At 39.3% G+C, this 19192-nt stretch overlaps 1 protein-coding gene across 15 annotated transcripts in view; it reads right to left on the bottom strand.

Moving 5' to 3' along the window:
- The window catches only part of LOC102679644 (nesprin-1), a 119993-nt gene that overhangs the window by 64684 nt on the left and 36117 nt on the right, over positions 1-19192 (bottom strand). For 13 of the 15 annotated variants that reach the window (XR_004151079.1, XM_031512463.1, XM_031512501.1 and 10 more), the window contains 16 exons: positions 13632-19172; positions 13255-13543; positions 12637-13156; positions 12094-12542; positions 11818-12013; positions 11482-11556; positions 10609-10761; positions 8210-10457; positions 6817-8128; positions 6369-6732; positions 5650-6258; positions 4766-5551; positions 3254-4414; positions 2298-3077; positions 1387-2037; positions 686-1287 (listed from right to left, as the gene is read on the bottom strand). Coding sequence is in view for 14 of the 15 variants with exons in the window: in XM_031512463.1 (XP_031368323.1) it covers positions 686-1287; positions 1387-2037; positions 2298-3077; positions 3254-4414; positions 4766-5551; positions 5650-6258; positions 6369-6732; positions 6817-8128; positions 8210-10457; positions 10609-10761; positions 11482-11556; positions 11818-12013; positions 12094-12542; positions 12637-13156; positions 13255-13543; positions 13632-19172 (15736 nt within the window). In the remaining variant the exon portion in view is untranslated. The remainder of the gene's footprint in view (positions 1-685; positions 1288-1386; positions 2038-2297; positions 3078-3253; positions 4415-4765; positions 5552-5649; positions 6259-6368; positions 6733-6816; positions 8129-8209; positions 10458-10608; positions 10762-11481; positions 11557-11817; positions 12014-12093; positions 12543-12636; positions 13157-13254; positions 13544-13631; positions 19173-19192) is intronic. The other 2 variants (XM_031512507.1, XM_031512476.1) reach the window with 1 other exon arrangement.

Genomic DNA, 19192 nt, shown 5'->3' with positions numbered 1-19192 from the left:
TTCTGTAACCCGGGTAGCAAGTCGGAGCTTCGAGCGTCCATCCGCGAGATGGCGCCACGGGTATTAAAAATTGAATTTTCTTCCTTTTTCTAATATATAGATAACACGTATCGTATGTTTTACATATAATATTAAATTCTATGTATATTTTTATATGTTTATATATCATTTATATATTTATTTCGTAAATATTCTCGTTTTATCATTTATCATATATTCTACATATATTTTACATTTATAAGCTTTTATATCAGATGTGAATTTTATTTTTTATATTTTACATTATATATATTTTTATATTCTATAAATATTTTTTTATATATAAGAAGAAAAAAATAAACATATAAAAAATAAATACATCAAATTTTGTAATTAGATTTTAAAAAATGTTAAAAATAAATGAAGAATAGTGAATAAAATTTTCCTTTTCCACGAATAAAAATTTTTTTTACAAAACAATGCAACAGTGCACACGTATATTAAGAACACGAATTATTATAATACTTGTATGTAATATTACATACGTTTGTATTTTAATATATACTCTCTTAATTAAAATTCTTCAAAATATATTTTTTAATTATATCTTTCATATTTCTTTAGATTAGAATTAGATATTTAATCTAACTTTATATAAATTAAATAACTTTTTATAAATTAAAAAGATAACGTAAAATATAAATACCTTTTGATCTTTTCCTCCGTTGTTTGACCAGAATTCTCGATATCTCGAACGATCTCCGTATATTTAGCTATGAAAGTAGTTATCTCTGTGATCAAAGCGATGAATTGTTGACGTAACAAAAGTAACTGGCGAAGTTTCGCAATTTGGGACTCTATAGCTTTCATGAGATCATCTTGCTGAGTTAATACCCCATGAAGATCAGCCACGTTGATCGACTGTAAATCGGACAATTTCGCCTTGTTCGCCTTCAAATCGTTCAATATTCTCTCGTATGCATCCAACATAGCCTCGACGTCTTCCACGCGTGAACCAATAGGTTTGTTAAGCTCGTGAAGTTCTTTCTGAACGTCTGTCATGTATTGAATGGCTTCAGCTACTCGTGCCAATGATTCTTCGGCTTCGTCGATGCTCTTTTGAAGGGCGAGGGCTCTTTCATTTATTATTCCAGCAACTCTACCGTGAGCTTCCTTCATGTTTTGCAACTGTTCGTTTAATTCGAGCTTATCGGCATCGGTCACGGTTGGAAGAATCGATTTTCCTTGTTGCATTAATTTCTCGATATCATCTGCGTACTCCTTCGCCTCTTTCTTCAAACGATCGTACTGGAGCAACAAATGGAAGATGGTTGAAACAAATATTCGTAAAAATATTAATGAAAAAAATATATTAAATAATTGATATATAATTCAGATATATCCTACCTTAGCCAGTTGCTCTCTTAGAATATCAATACTGGAAGTTCTCAGATCCGAAGATGTAGCAACTTCAGCTTCATTGATCCATCTCTGGCACTTGTCTATTTCACTCTCGAAAGCCTTTCGCCCTTGAAGAAGATCCGCCAACGCAGCTTGTTTCTCTTGTGCCTCACTTTTCAGCTCCTCGTAGTCTTTGTTCAATTCATCCAAGATCTTATTCAATCTGGCACGATCCTCTTCGCTGCACTCCTTCAGCAAATTGTTTCCTTGTTTCAAAATGTCGTTCAGGTCTTTCTCGCTGAACGAATCGATATCAGTTTCCAATTCACCGTGTTGCACGATATCTTGCTCGACTTTCGACGCCTTTAGAGGGAGATAACCGCTCAATTTCTTCAAATTGTTGCTCTTCGATTTGATCCAGCTTCGTGCTCGTTCGAGATCAGCCTCGAACTTACGACGGGCATCAGCCGCAGCCGTGGCACTAGAGATTCCCTCTGTCAAAATCGTGCAAAGTTGGGATTGTTCACCACGCAAAGCTTTCGTTTCATTTTCCAATTGTTGTTGCTCGTTCGACTCTAATTCGTTCTGCATGTTTCCTACTCGTTTCTCCAACGTATCGATCACCATTTGTTTTCCCTCTGCTTCCTTCAACATTGCCTGCAATTCAATAATGTACATATCGTAGATATATTTCTAAAAAATAAATAAATATCCCCTTTTGTCTCTCCATTTTAATCTAATACTTTGAATCTTTATATTCTTTTCTCTATTGTTCCTACTTCTTTTATTATGAAATTAGTAAAATTTTCATGAATTAAAAGAAAAAAAAAAAGAACAAATGGAAAAAATACAAATTGGAAATAAAGAAAGTGAAAGATAATTTGCATTTGAATTTTATTTATGGATAATTTAATTACCTTCAAAGCAAGAAGCCTTTCTTCTGCCTGCTTGCTGTCAAATCCAACAGGCTCGGACATCTGAGCTTGCTTCTTCTTTTGCTGAATCCAATCTCTATTCTCTTCGATCTCCTGCCTCGTAGCTTCAATACCTTGAGCAGTCATGTCCAACACTTGCGCCTTCCTCTGCAGTTTCTTCCCTATATCAGCGTATCGTCTCTCCACCGATTTAATTTGCTCTTCTATTTGCTGAGAATCCAGATTGCTCACCGAATCCATCACCTGATCGCTCAAAGTCTTCACCTCGTTCAATTTTCCGGGCCCTTGGGACTCAAACTCGGTCGTGATCTCTTTCACGCTAGCTATCTTCTGTCCAATCGTCTGCCCGTTCCCTTTCTCGATAACGTCCACCTTTTTGGACAACGTGTCCAACCACGATTGCATGTTCTGCACCTGTGTCCTATACTTCTGAATCAGATCCTGCGCCGCTTGTTTCCCAGCGATGGCATCCGTCAACTCTGCTTCCAATTTGTTCAATCCCTCCTCGATATCCTGATCGTCCTCGTGAAGAGACAGCTCTGTCAATGCGTGAGTTCGACGTTCTCCAACGTTTCCAAGCAGATCGTTCATAGCTTGCAATTCGGCAAGAGCTGCTTCGGATCTCAATTTCGCTGGACGAGATTTCCATTCGGCGCACAGAGCCCTTTGCTGGTTTATCCACGCACGGAGAACGTTCTTCTGTCGGGTTTGCTCTTCCAACTCGTTTAGAGCCTTGGTTACGTTCATCAAGTGTCCCTGCGCCTATTGAAATTTACGATATTTTTCAATATTTCATGCATCACGCATCTCGCACTTAAATTAAATTAAACATGGATTGTTGGAAAATTAAAAATCATATTTTAAGAATATTAGAGTATATCAATATCGATAAAGCGACAAGAATGAAACAATAACAATAAATATATCAAATTAAATACCTGATCGATCAATTCCTCCAATTTGTTTCTCACTTCGACTTCCCTAGCCGGAATCTGCACAGGCGGCGCATCCAGAGGACTTCCGGGTCTGGAGACACATGCCACTGCAGCCTCGCAAGCCTCGACAGCCAGAGCAAGCCTTGTCTTCTCCCCTTGCAATTTATTGTGCAACGTGCGAGCATTTTCGAATCTCTGTTTCGCTGCGTCGAGAGTATCCAACGGCGCTTCCATTTCTTGAGCGATTTCCGGTTCATACGCGTCCAAATTCTTCATAATACTCTCCAGAGTGTTCTCGTACTCCTGGAATTTGACCAACGATTCCGCCAATCGTTTCTTTATTTGCAATGCCGTGTTCAACAAGGAGTTGTAGCTCTCTTGAACATTTTGCAATTGCGTTTCGATGATCGTTTTAATTTCGGGATTGACAGCGACGTATCGAGTGATCTGTCCATTCCCTTTCAACTTTAAATCGTTCAAGACACTCGTATAATTCTCGATTTCCGCGAGCAGGTTTTCATGCTGCTGAATTTGCGACACCGTTTGCTCCTTGTTCGTGATGTAGAGAGAATTGTGAGCCATTAATTGGAAAGATATTTGCAACAGCCACTTCTCCGTCTCTTGCAAGGCTGCGTGATACGCGTTGTATTCCTGCATCTCGTTCTCGATCAACCTCTTCCTCTCGTCGACGTTTTCGCTCAAATTCTCCCATCGTTTCAACAGTTCCTTCGTTCGTTCCAGAGACGTGTTTTTCTTCGCCAGTTTCGACAATTCGCTAGCTTCGTCCATTAAATGATCCAACTCGGTCTTCTTGCCGCGTACTTCCTCCTGGATGTGTTTATAACGTTCAAGCATGGTCTTCATATCACCGAATTCTCCTTTCGTGTCCGGAAGGTCTTGCATACTATTCTCCGTTTCTTCCAACCATCGTTTCAATTTTCCATGAGCTTCTGAATGATCGTCCCAGCGATGCAACAGGGATTTAAGTTGAGCTTGAACGGTGTTCAAATCGATGCTGAGCTGTTCCCAGCTGGAAAGGAGTCCCGCCATGTCTGATCTCAGTTGATCCTGTTGCTCTGGTACAGCTGTGTCTATGGCTTTCGTGAAGGCAGTTTGCAATGTTGACAATAAATGTTGACCCTCGGTAATTCTTGTTGCTACGATCTATGACAAAAAAATCAAATGATTTCTTTAAAAAAGCTATAATTAATCCTAATCTTTTAAGAATTCTCTCGCGATTCCTGAAAGCCTAGAACGCATTTCCAGGAAAAAATGTAAGCCTGAATCGCAGACCCATTCATAATTTCTGCGTTAAACAAGTTTTTATCTTAAATACTTTGAATCCTTAATAATCAATCAAATAAAACAAAAAGTGACTTTAATTTAACACAGTTTCTTTCATGTTTTAAGTTGGTTTTGATAAAAAATTTTTAGTTTCTTTATATATATTTTTTTTAATCGAATGTACTAACATACTTTACTTGAATAAAAATTCATAATCTATTAATTGCATACCTTGATAGTTTCCAACTTATCCTTAGCCCATTCAGCATCTCCAACGCCCATACAATCTTGTACCGAGCCTCGAGCAATGCGCAACCAATCTTCCATTTCCTTCTTCGCCTTCAAGAACTCGGTATGATCGGACAGATTCTTCTCCACTCGAGAAACAAGACCTTGCATATCGGTCAACAGAGACGTGTAAGCAGATTGCAATTGCACAGTCTTGTCACGAGCCCAGCTGCAAGCGCTCAGCTCCAGCAAGGCCTCGCATTTGTCGTTCAGATCCTCCAAAACTGGTTTCTGTTGGATAGCTTCCTCCACGAGGCTTTTGCACCGGACCAAGTCCTCCGGAGTTTTGTTCTCTTTCGATTGTTCGTCGTTCACCTTCTTCTGGAAATGATCTATCCATCTCTTCATACTGTCTAAAGCAGTTGTAAATTGAGACCAACTGGCGATACAATTGAACAAAGTCTTCTGGGACTCGTGACACTGAGATTGTAGAGATTTCCAGTTTGCTTGCAGTTGTTTCATGTCCTGTTTGATGGTTTCCTGACCTTCTGGACCTGTACTAGCGATCACACCATCGCTGAGTTGGATCACCTTCGAGATCAAACTCTCTCCTTTGGGAAGGGAAGCTATGATCTGGTTCACTTTGTTCTCTCGTTCGATGATTCGCTCCTTCTCCCCATGAGTGTCGCAGTTTTGTTGAAGTTCCAGCTTTGTATGGCGAACCCAGTCCGCTGCTTCGTTGTGAGCTTGTTGGAACTTTTCGTGATCGTTCACTTGTTCTTCCAAATTCTAAAAATATGGAAATATAAATATTTAAAAAAACCGATGAGAACCATTTTTATTTCACTTCTTTCTTTAATTCCTGTATTTATATAGAGGATACGTACCTTAATCTTTTCAGCGATCAATTTAGTCAATTCATCGTACTTGGCAATAGTGGATTGATAAGGACCAATAGGTATACTGGAATCTTCAGCCAAACGAGCTTTCAATCGGTCTACGGTTTCACCATGACCTTGAATATCCCTCTGAACTGTCTTATACTTCTCCAATACCGCTCGTTTTTCGCTCAGATCGTTCTTGTACATTTCACCTGGTTGAATTTTACCCTCGATCTCTTCGATCCAATCTGTAGTCAATCGGTGAATTTTGTTCAATTCCTCCAATGCGCTTGCTCTAGCTGAAAGCTTCTGTCTTATGTCTTCCACGTTCACTAATAATCTCTCAAACTCCGTCTTCAGATTCTCTGTATCCTCTTGAATCTTTGCGGCGCCATTTTGTTCCGTGTTCATGATCACTTTTTCTTTCAGTTCGAGAGCATAACGCAGCTTGTTCTGGCCTTGTTCCAGTGTTTGTCTGATGGCTTTGCAAGTGTGCAATTTATTGTTCACCTCGGTTAAAGTGCTTGGAAGTTCCTTACACTCGCTCAATTTGTCACGTGTTCGTTCTATCCAATCTTGACATTCTTGATACAACGTATTATGTTGTTGATGTTCCTGAATATGAGAAAAGTAAAACGTATATGAGATTTTATACCATGAAATAAAATGTGAAATTCGAGTCTTAATCTAAAACAAAGTGATAAAATATGGAAAATAAAATGTACCTGATAATGTAACTCGAGACGTCTCATTATTTCTTTGGCCAAAGATAGAAGAGCATTATACTTGGTTGTCAATTGAGTAATAGCGTTAGAAATTCTAGTATCCGCACAAGTTTCCAGCAACATCTGAGCTTTCATATTCAATCGATCTAATTCCTTCTGCCAGTCGAACAAAGTCTGTAAGTGGATCTGGAACTGTTCGAGAACATTCTTCTTCTCTTCCAAACTATCCTGAAGTTTGTTGAACGATTGCACCAACTGTTCCGTCTGCGTGAGCCATTCGGTAGCTTCTGAGAATTGATCTTCGTACTCCGTCCATTTCACTATTCCTACCTCCAACAAACTCTTGGTGTTGTTCAGGGAGTCTCTGTAAAAAAAATATAAATCATCAGTATATATTAAAGTATTCCTTCATTCCTTAACTTGTATCTTCGTCATTAATCATACTTACACATAGCTATCGTACTCTTCTTGCAACAACGCCACTTCCTCTTCAATAATCTCTTTGTCCTCCTCATCCGCGATCTGGCATGCCGCGTTTCCTTGCTCCAAGGCGTGTTGCAATTTCTTCTGACCCTCTGGCAGCTCACTTTGCAGTACCTTCAATTGAGTGATCTTGTTCGCCAACGATTCCTTATCTCCAGTAGGCTCGGAACATTTACCAAGCCTCTCCTTGGCAGCTCTTATCCACTGTATAAATTCATTTCCACTGTCTATAAATGCTTGATGTTGCTCTACAGTCTCCTTCTGTTTGGCATACAATTCCTGAGCTTGTTTACTCAATGTTTCATATTTGATTGAAATTTCCGTGGCTGGTGTGGCCTGTCGAAGATCCTCGGCCTTCGTTGTAACCGATTGAATCATCGGTTCGAACGCCACTATATCTTGAACGATGCTGTTCGTTTGCCTGAGATTCGCCTTCCTTTCTCCGATAGCCAAGGAACTCAATCCAGCCAGACCCTTTCTAGCCTTAGATACCTTCTGTTCGCAGACTTGTTGCAATTTAGCTTCTCTATCATTGATCCATTGCTGTAATTGCAGATAAGACGAGCTGTAATCAGCCCATTGAAGAAGACTCGTTTCCAAACGCACTTTCGTCGTCGAGATCTTCTTCACCAATCTCTCCCAATCATTTTGGATCTCTTTCAATTGAGCATTGATCTCTTCTCGCCCGTCCGACCGAGTGTTTCTCATCACTTTCTCGCCACAATTCACCGTCAGATGGACCAAGTTCTGACCCTCTTCCCGTTTCCTCAACAACTCTTGGATATTGTCCAATCTGTTCTGCAATTCTTCTCTGCTGCTAGTCGACGCTGCTTCTGTCCCCTTTCGAATAATCTGTTTCGCGTTCTCGATCCAGGCACGTGTCTTTTCCAAATTAGCTTCGTATTCTTTGTGCTGAGCTAGATTGGTTTCGACTTTGTTGAGAACATCTTTGGCAAGATTTACTTGAACCTGATAACGCGAGTTTAAGTGTCGAAGCTGGTTATTTATATAGGTGTCCAAGTGAGACGAAAGTAGACTGGACGCTGTCTTGTTGAATTTATCGATTTGTTCCTGTCCTTTCAGCAAATTCTCCAATATCTCTTTCACTTCTTGCACCTGTTTTTCCTTCTCAGCTACATTTGGTAATAGAGAATTCTTTTGCGCCTTTATGAGAATATCAAATTGCTGCAACCAATCGCTTAATCTTTCGTACTCGTCCTTGTAATCGCGCCATTGGCTCACCGTTTGTTCTAATTGATCCTTTTGTTGCTTGATTTCTGTGAAATAAACGAGAGAGAGAGAAAAATAAATTATATATTATTTAACAAATTAAAAAGAAAAACACTGAAATCACTTACCTCTGAAAAGTTCCTCGAAACTCTGAGTCAAAGCTTTCACCTCGTTCTTTATAATTTCCTGACCTTGAGGACTCGTGCTCGCGCATACAACCTTCCCAGTATGCTGAAGATGTTCCACCAACAATTCTCCTTGAGCTTTCTTGTTCAACAAACTCTCCAGTGGAGCCACAGCGTTTTCGATAGCCAATTTATCGCTTAAAGGTCTTTGCTTCATAGATGGAATCTTCTCGCGAGCTCGACTCAACCAATTAATAATATCATCGTGCGCCTCCTTGTATAATCTATGATCCTTGTACTGTTCTTCACGTTCGGTCAGTAAAGACTTGATTTTTTCAAACAACGTATCGAATCTGTTCAAAATGCTCTGTGCCTGTGATGCAGCTAACCCTTGAGGTCCACTGGCGATCATCTCAGCGACCTTGATCTTCAGACTATCGACTTCAATATTCTCACATCGAACTTTCTCTTCTAAAGCCTTGATACGTTCCAGTTGACATCTCTTCTCAGACATGGTAGTTTGGAAAGGCATGAACTCGTTCAAAGCAGACTGCATGTAATCCACCGTCTTATTCATCGATTGTATCTGTTCTAGAAGACCAGCCCATTTATTGATAGAGTCATCCAAATTAGTTTTAGTCTCCAACATCTTCGAGGCCAGAGCACTCCATTGCTCTTGCAGCTTTCCAACAGCATCGTTGATAGCTTTGTGTCCAGTTGGAGCCGTGTTTGCCAAGACTGCCTGAGCTAATTCCACAATACCTTGTACCTTGGCGAACCCATCTTCCTTGTACAATAATAAGTCTTGCACTATCTCCATCTTGTTCTCCAAATCTTTCTGAGAGGATGCACCTAAGTCAGAGCAATAGGCCAACTTCTTCCTAATGTCGTCTAACCATCTAGTACACTCTGCCACTTGATTATCGAATTCTTGATGAGTAGTCACATATTGATGCCAACGACTGTTCAAATCTTTCACTTTGTTCGATATTTGTTGATACTTGATGCTCAATTCCGACATATGAGTGGTACGAGACGTGATATTCTTATGAAGCTGTTGAGCCTTCTCGGTAACAGCGTCTATCTCCAATTCTTTCGCACGCACCTGTCCCTGAAGAGTTCTCAAAAGTTCCAATTGATCTTTCTTCTCTTGCAAGGTAGCCTTCAAGTCCACCGCATGAAGCTTGGTGTCAGTTTCTCTCATCCAAGCCAAACAACGTTCTTTCGACGTTTCGAACTCGTTCCATTGTTGAAGCTTATTCTCCAGTGTTTCTATAGTAGACTTCACCGCAGTGACCAGACTTTCCCACTCTTGCTGCGAGGAATCGATCTGAGATCGAATGTTTATCTGTCCAGACTCCAACGTGCCTGGAATCACTTTCTCGCCTAGTGTTCTTATCTGTTGCACTCTTGGTTTATCCTCTGGTAAACCCTGCAATAAGTTCCTCAATCTGTCCAGATTAGTATGAAGAGACACACGTTCGAGTTCCGTGTCACCCCAAAGAATAACCGCATTGTGAGTCGCATCTATCCACTCGTGGGTATCCAGAACAGCCTTGCTGTACTGTTGATGATCACTAACGATGCCTTCATATCTTTCGACGAAAGCAGCCGCACGTTTCAACACGGTTGCGTGTCTCTCGCTCAATTTCTTCAGCGTCAGATGCACCTTGTCCGTGGAATCCGGCAAATTGTCAGCCTTGTCTCGAAGATCGAGTAGATCTTGTTGATGAGATTGGATATCGTGCAAAAAGGAACGATAAATTTGTAATTGGGCTCGTTTCTCGTCCAACGTGGTTTTCAACTCGATTTCTGGTTTCAATTGAGTCTCGACAGTTCTCAGCCACTTGTCGAACGATTCGTTGGACTCGTCGAAACCGGACCAACGAGATATCTTCGATTGCAACTCTCGTTCAGTGGAGGCAATGCTGTCGTAGAGCTCCTCGAAAGCTCGTTGGAGGTCTAATAATTGTTGGCGGACGATTTCTCTGCCTTCCATGCCTGTGGTAGGATACAAACGTTCTCCAGCTTCGACGGTATTATTGATCAAAAGAGTTGCCGAAGATTGTCGAGTTAGAAGATCTTTTAAGGTTGCCACGTTCGAAGTTAATTCTTGGCGAGTACCGCTAAAGTCATCCTTGATTGATTGATAAGTAGTTCGTGTATTTGCCAGCCATTCGGAACATTGTTTGTAACGTTCAAGATAGGCTGCGTGATCCGCCACTGCTTGTTCACATTTTTTAACTAATTCCTATGGTTCAAACGAGTTTTCAGATATTAACTTTTATATACGATGAAAGGTATAATTGTGAGAAGAAAAATGTTCGAAATAATTGTATGAACTAAATGATTATACGAGATGTAAAAGATGAAGAAACAAAAATGACATTTCTGATATTTACTTTAGCAGTTGCTTGAATAGATTGGAACCGAGAAGTGATTTGTTGAACACTAGCAGAAAATCTTGTTTCACCGCTAATCTGCATCAGTTCGGAAGATTCGTCGCTCATCTTATCGAATTCTGCCTCATTTTGCCGTAGATTCACGATCAACATCTAGAAATAGAAATATTATTAAAATTTCATAATATTTGATACAGAAAACATCGTTTGTTTATACTTTGTTTTTATTTTCATAATACTAATCAAATTAATCAAATTGTCGTATGATTAGGTAATTTTCTGTCGTTCTGAAAATACCTTAAATTCATAGTAATGGAGTTAACAATAGGACACGCATGTATTTGTCGGTATTCGTGTATGTAGTTAATGCGAATTCAATCAATCAGTCATGGATTTTTTCACTTGCCATGACAACGCGATATACGAGTTTGGAAACATGATTCTTCGATTAAGCGTGCTCGAAACAACACGTTTACATGCATCGAAGAAAAAACACGAGATAAAAAAAAGAATTATGCAAAATCATATGTTAAGAAAAAAAAAAAACAATAACACGTCGGAAAAAAAAGTAAGTATCATAGTATGAAGACATAAGTGTATAGTGTATCGAGTTGATGAAACTTACCGATATGTATAAAATAATCTTTGATACATCATCGAATTTAAATCACACTAAATATTTCAATTCGTTTTGAAATATAGAGAGAAGAAAAGGAAAGAGAGAAAAAGGTCAAAAAACATTTAGAATATAAAGATGAAAATGATAGAATAAAGATAAAAGAAGAAAAAGAAAAAAGAGAAAAAAAGAGATAGACCAATTTACAAAAGCGTTCACAATCCTGTTCGAATATATTTTTTCCATGTTTCTCTTACTTGATCCAGGTGGTCTCCTAGGGCCACCAGTTCCGTCACTTCCGTGTCCCACGACAAGGCGGTTTTTTGTAGTGCCTAAGAAAGTTTTCCAAGATACAATGTCTGAACTATCGTTATACCATTTCATCTCTTTCGTATCTTTTCCTCTTCTTGATTAAAAATGAAAGAAAAAAACTTCGCTTCGCGTGAAATGCGATTATTTAAAAAAATGTGTTCATAGTGTTTTAAAAAAAATTAATTTTTTAACGAAACGTGTAATAATTCGCTTTTGAAACATATGACATATATTGTAAAACACATGATGTTAATATAATCTTTAAATATTCTATATATTACCTGATACTTTTCAAGTTGCTCTTGCTTCTCATCGAGAGTGTTCTTCAGAGAATAATTCTTCAAAGACGATTCTGCATCCGTCAACCAAGCTAATAAACGTTCTAAAGAGTTCTCGTATTCGCTCCATTGTTGAATTCTCTCTTCGATGCATCGAATAATATCGTTTACAGCTGTGGCGAACTTTTTGTGCTCGAATCTGTTATATATAAATTAATTTAATTAGAAAAATTTTCTTTATTTCATTTTAATTCGAATATAATTCAAGATAAATCTTACCTTAACGTAGCCAAGTCTCTTTCCATAGATTCTAATGATCTGGGTGATAAATTATGAGCACTCTGAGACACGTGTTCACTGAGAATATCTAATTTCAATTCTCCTTCCCTCTGGCCATCTTGAAGCTCCATGATTTTAGTCAATTGAATTTGTAAGGCAGCTTTGTTGCCAGTATAGTCGCTGTAATTGGCTAATTGCTCCCATTGTTGCTTCTGATAATCTTGATAAGATTTTTGTAGATCGTAGAATTGCTGGAAAGTATCTAGAAGAGTTTCCAAATTGGATATATTTTTCTGTGACATTTCGACCAAATCCTCGTATCTTCCAGAAACCGAAGCAGCTTTTTGTTGAGCGTCTGATGGTGCTTGAGATGTGTACGATAGTGCATTTGCTTTTTCTGAAACGCCTTCAATGATACGTTTATAAGCCAAAATTTCTTGATGCATTCCCTATAAAAGAAAATAATATTTCGTTATTTAAAATATTGAAAATATTTTTAATATTATTTCTTTAAGAATTTTTCATTATCAGAATCATACTTACCTTGCTTTTCAGTAATTTGGATTTAATTTCTTGAAGAGAAGACCAAGTGATCGTCGAGTCCTGTTTCACTGATCTTTCCATAGTATCCAACCAGGTCAAAATTTGTTGCAGAGTCTCTTGATAATTGGTCCATTGCAAAGATTGAGCATCTTGCTTCTTCTGTTGCTCGGCTATGCCTTCCACAAGTTTATCCCATCGTTCTCGAGCTTGTCTCAACTCATGGCGAATAATTTCTCTTCCTTGAGCCGATGTATCAGCAAGAATCCTTTCTCCAAATGATATCAAACTTCCTAATCTGTGTTCACCTTGTTCCTTTTCAGCCAACAATATCTGCAGACGAGATACTTTCTCTTCCAGATTTCCACCTGTCTCGTCTTTCTTCAAATTGGCTAAACTCTGTTCTAATTGAGTCAGCCAAGCATCTACGACCTTTAGTTTCTCTTCATACGTTCTATGATCGTCCACAACACTTTGACATCTAGTCACTACTTCTTTACTAAGCACGTGCAATAACTGATATCTGAAATTTTTGAGAGAAAAAATTAAATTTAAAATGAATTTTAAAATTTAAAATTTCTCAATGATTTTATTAAATGTCTGAATAATGAGCAAATTTACCTATTGCTTATTTGGGAGATCAAAGGCTTGATACGCTCAACCCCACTTGCATGAAGCAAACTATGAGACTTATCAATGAACTCGTCTATCTTCGATTCTTCCTTTAATATGGCATCACGTTTCTCTTTCAATGCTTGCAAACGAGCTTCCTTGTCTTGCAAAGTAGGCTGCAACTGTTGGTCTCTGAATGCAGCTTCCATCGTTGAGAACCATTTTGTGTGCGTTTCCAATTTATCTTCGAAGTCTTGCCATTTCTGCAATGCTGTTTTTTGCTTATCTTCCACTGATTCTATATAGAAAAAGAGAAGATTAAGAAAAATTAGAGTATTAAATAGTATTAAATATTAAAAAAAAATAATTTAACGATTTTTTTTTACCTATTTCACTTAGATATTGACGAAGATTGCCTTCCAAAATAGTGATCTCCTTATTAATAGCATCCCATCCTTTCGGCGCGGTTCTCTTAATAACCGTGTCGCTAAGTTCCTTTAATTTTCCAAGCTGCTCAGCACCCTGCATCTGATCATCCTTCAATATGGCCAAAGTGGCAAGTCTTCTGCAAATATCCGTTCTTTCTCCAGTCATATCGTTGCATTCAGCAAGCTTATCTTTCTCGCCATTCAACCAATCAGAAAAGCTTTTCACTTGTAAATTAAATCTATGATGTTTCTCTACGCAATCATCCAAGTTTTCTAACAAATCCTTTGATTTTGCCACAATGTTGTGGAATAATTGCTTAATAGATGGTAGAAAGACGTTCAAAGAAGTATCCTTGGTCTGATCTACCAACTGTTGCGCCTTGTCGCAAACAGACTCTACCAAAGATTGATGAGACATGATTTCTTGGTGCATAATTTTGTGATTCTGCAACTGTGCTCGTTTCTCCTCCAAAGTACATTTCAATTCTGTGTGTTGATGCATCGCGCGTTCCACGTCTCGAAGCCAAGCTGTCAATTGCTCGTGAGATAAAGAGAATTCGGCGAATTGCATCAGACATTGGTCTAATTTTTGCATAGTGTTCTGTAGATCTTCGGTGAATCCATCCCACAAGGTTCTCAAATTTCTCAATTGTTGTCTGATGATTTCTCTACCGTCAGGCGACGTATGAACGTATAATTTCTCTCCAAGATCTATGACAGATTCGAATCTAGCGTTCTCCTTCGTTCTAGTATCGCCCAAATCTCGAATGAGCTTCTGTCTGCTCTGCAATACGGATAAATCACCCACGATCTCACTGTGTTTCTTCAATTCCGATTTAATATCCGTGATCCATTGCAATAATTGATTATATTTCACGTTGAAAGTGTTGTGCTCTTTCACAAATTGTTCGTATCGCATTACAGCTTCCTTTATTTGATTTTTAATAGCTTGATATTTAGTGGTTTGTCTCGAGACTCTTGTGACTAGGTCTGCCTCAGCTTCGATGCTCTGGCTCTTCTCAATGGCGGCATTAAATTCAGCTCCTTTCGCGATGATACTTTCTTCCAAGGACTTCAACTTCTGCAAATGAGCTCTCTTTGCTTCTTCCGTACTCTTCAAACTTTGATCCTTCAACTGGGTCTCCATCTGCTTGATCCAGGCCTCCAAACCTTCTACGATCTTCTCAAACTCGGACCATTGATTGAACATATGTTTCAATTTGTCTCTAGCTGCCACGCATCGCTTCAAGAAATCTTCCCACATTTTCTTTTGTTGCTCAAAATTGGACAACAAAGCTGGATGACCTGGCATAAAGGTTTGTTCCAAGACAATATTCAATTGCTGGTTACAATCAGCCAAGATTCGGTCCCCTTCCGCTTTCTGTTGCAAAAGATTCTCGATGGTGGTGATTTTACTTTGCGCTGTTTCTCGTTCCACTGAAAAATCCTCGACTATCGGCGTTCCTTCGTTGATCACCGTGTTGATCCAATCTCGAGTCTTCTCAAACGTTTGAAGATAAGCCTCGTGATTCGAAACGTGTTTCTCCGCTATATTAATTCGCCCTTCGACTTCGTTGGACAGTTTTTCATAAGCCTCGATCACGTTGCCTAACATTTCACTCGCATCATCGTCTGGTGCTGTACTTAATCTATCTTGAAGTTGTTGAAGAATATTCTTGTGAACAGTAACGTCCTGTGCCACGGCTCTGTACAAATGAAGAGCTAGCTTCTTTTCTTGTAACGTTGGCAGTAAATCTTGCTTTTCTCCTAATTTATTTTGAGCATCTGCTAACCACTGTTTCACTTGAGAGAATTTGTCTTCGAAGGAAGATCTGTGCATCATATCGCTCTCTATTTTTTTATAAATCACGTTAGAACGATCCGCCATTGCATCCACACGATTACGGAAGTTTCTCAATTCCGTCCTTATCATTTCTCTCTGATCTGGTGTAATTCTAGCAAACAAAGCTTCGCCAGCTTCCGCTGTCTTGTTCAATATAGCTTGTCCAACTTCTCGTTCCTCGGCAAATGCTTTCAATTCTTTCAAACGTGATTGGTAGAAAGTTATAGGTTTTGGACCAGTGATTTCATCGTAGGCTTTCAATGTTTTCTCTGCATTCTCGATCCAAGCTTCGAGTTTCTTCTTGTTAGCCACATATTGATCTCTGTTCTCCTTCAATTCTCGAAGTCTGTCCAAATGTTGGGCCAAAAACTTTAACACGTAATCGTAACGCGTGTTCAAGTGACTGATGTATTGATTTACTCTTGATTCGGAGCTAACCCTGGTGATATCTTCGGCCAAAACAGTCAAATCTTTCAGTTCGCTTTGATATTCCATCACACTTTTCTGCATTTCGGTCATCTCTGCGATTTTCTGCTCGATGTCATCCAAATTGAGCAACGCGGAAGCCTCTGCTCTGATTTTATTCTCATTCTCTTTCAGCCAGGACAGCACATTCTCGGAAGTGAGCTCATAACGTTGCCACAGAGCGATATTTCGTTCGAGATCATTCTTAATTTTATTATAACTGCTCTTCAATGATTCCAAGTCGACTTCAACTTTGTCACGATCTGACTTCAAGGCGGCCATAGTTTCGGCACTTTCTACGGATGCTAGAAGCTTTAAGGAGTTGTCAGTGTCCTCTTTTCTAGCTATGCAATCGGCGATTCCAATTTCTACGTCCATCAACGAAGCCATTTTTACCTCCAAGTTGTAACGATCACTGCTTTGCTCAGGTTCACACCAAGCTACTTTCTCTTTGAGCGTTACAACCATACGTTGAAGAGCTCCAAATTTTTCGTGATATAATTTAGTCAAGAATGCTACCAGTGTTGCTATCACTTTGTTAGCATGATTGGCCACGCCGTCTCTTCGAAGCTGAAGCGCTTGCAATTCCTTTGGCAAACTCGATCTGGAGATACTAGGATACTCTGTAGAAATCTTCGTCAATGTTTCTTCAACTTTGGACAAAGTATAGTCACATTGCTCTAATTCTGTTTTCAGCTCCTGACATTTGTTGATACGACCAAGAATCTTAGTGTTCTCACCAGTCAAATCGTCACACTTGATTATATCTTCTCTGATCTTCGAGATCAAATCACCACATCGCTTCATTTCCTGTCTAATTGTCCTTTCTCTCTCGTTCAAAGTAGATGTTAAAGATTCTAATTTTTCCGCTGAAGTTTTAACCACATTGAATTGGTCGTCTAATAACTGATGCAAGGAATTCAGAGTAGGGATGTCAGAATTGTTGTTCAATTTTACAAGTTGTTCTATTTTCGTCACGATATTTTGATACACTTGCTGATAACCAGGCAACTCCTCTCTGTATCTTATCAATCTTACTTGACAGTTCTCAGCATCCATTAAACGTTCGAATGCAGTGGTCAACGCTTCGTTTGTATTAGTGAGCCATTTGATGAGTTCAGACTTCGATTCTTCTATCTGTTTCCAAATGATCACCTGAGTCTCATAGGCTTGCAATTTCTCACTGATATCGTTGTAAGTATCTTGGTATCGTTGTCGAACTTCTGTCAAATCATTTTCGATTAATTCAGAATTGAATCTAGGCATGAGGGATGCTTCTTTCGTCAATTGCTGTGCTTTCGAATCCATTTTATCCAAGAAATGTCTGCCTTTCTTCAGCGCATCCAAAGCTTTCTTATGCTTTTCTAAAGTAATATTCGCTTGAGTGATATCATAAGATATTCCTTTCACCGATTGACACAAATTAATTGCATCTTTGATAGATTTCTCCACCTTTTGTCTGGCTTCTTCGTAATCTTTCCAGTCTGTATTCATATCAGCATATTTCTTCCTCTGTTCTCGAAGAAGCTCGTTCACCTTCTCCCAATTAGCATCGACAGAGGATAGAACTACTTGAATATTAGTCGTCGATCTTTGATCCTCTTTCATCAAGGAAGTACCTTCAAAGTGGAGGATCTCTTTCTCTTGTTCCCTCTTCTGATGTTCTTCGATTAATTGATCGATCTTTTCCACAGCAGGAGCTAATTGTTTGCATGAATCAACATTATAAACCGTTTCTTGAAGAGCAGTTTGCGTATTCAATATCTTCTCAGTGATAGTTTGCTGCAATGTTCTGAAGTTGTTCCATCTGGCACCAAGATTTTCCAGTCTATCGCGTTTCGCTGATATTTCATTTTGCAGAGACAATGCTTTATTCTCCAAGTCGATCAACAAACCTGACGCAGAAAGAGGTTTTCCCTGTTTGTCCCTAATTTGTATTCCAATAGCGCTGTCAGGCAAAACATGTTGTTTCCACGTTTCAATCTTGTCATAAATAATCCGTAATTCGGACGAAAATCTCTCCAAATCAGCGATGGTAGGCTTTCTAGCTTCAGCTTCGTACTTACAATGGCTCAATTGAGCATTGGCATCGTTCAACCAACTCAATAGCTCTATCCACTTCTCTAATCCTTTCTTTTTCTGTTGCAAATCATCTCCCAGAGCCTTGTACTTTTTCTCCAGATTGGTATAAGTATCAACCAAGGCAACCGTCGCCTGCATAGATCCTTTGGGACATATATCCTTCACCTCTTGACAGATAGCTTCCAAGCTTGGCTGCTTTTCAGAATGTTCTTGGATATATGCGTGCACGGCTTGAAGATTCGTGTCAACCGTATCGACAGTAGCATCGCTGATCTCAGCGATATTGGATCTCAATCGCGACATCCAGTTCTCGAAATCGGTGATTTTCATTTGAAATTCTTGGCGAGCTAACAACGAGTCGGACACACGGTTGATCTGCAATCTAACCGTGTCGGCCAGCTTGCTGACTCTGGCTTTAATGTCCGAGACTCGAGCCTTCAAATTAGTCGCTCCTTCCAAGGATAATCCGTGGCTGATGTGATCAGAAACCTGAGTTAGCGATATCAATTGCGCCTGATGATCAGATATAGTCTTGTTGAAATCCTTCAACCGTGCCAGTTCCTTTTCTAGCACTGATATTTCGGGTGTCTCGGCATTTGGTTCCATGAGTACCGTTCTCTCGGATCTTTCCAACCATTCGTTGAATTCTTTTATCTCAGATTCGAAGCTGTTCCACGAAGTAACCAACTTGTCCAATTTCGTGGTCGTTTGAACTGCTATGTCGTGCACAGCGTTCCAACGAGTATGAACGGCATCCACTTCGTCGGAAGCTGATGTCTTTCCTGTTATTCGTTGACTGATCAAAGATAGATCTTGAATCTGAGGAAAATGTTGTTGGCATCGTATTTCAAATGCTCTGGCTGTTTCCAACATGTGAGCTGCCTGAGCTAGAGTGGTTGGTTTGCTGCCTATAGTAGCTGCTTTTGATTCTGCTTCTTCGATCCAAGGTTTTATCTCTTGAATACCTTTCTCGTACTCCTTCCAGGTTTGTAAATTTTGTTCAGCTGTTTGACGTTGAGCTACGATGCTCTTTTGAAGGGTTTCGATGCTTCTTTCGAGTGTTATGATATCACTGCGCAACTGCTTCGCTGGAAGACTATCAACACCACCTGGAAATGCGAGAAAATTA

Source organism: Apis dorsata, unplaced genomic scaffold (genome assembly GCF_000469605.1).
Source record: "Apis dorsata unplaced genomic scaffold, Apis dorsata 1.3 scaffold_35, whole genome shotgun sequence".
Taxonomy (NCBI): domain Eukaryota; kingdom Metazoa; phylum Arthropoda; class Insecta; order Hymenoptera; family Apidae; genus Apis; species Apis dorsata.
The sequence above is the reverse complement of the archived record's forward strand: the minus strand, read 5'-3'. Positions and strand labels throughout refer to the sequence as shown.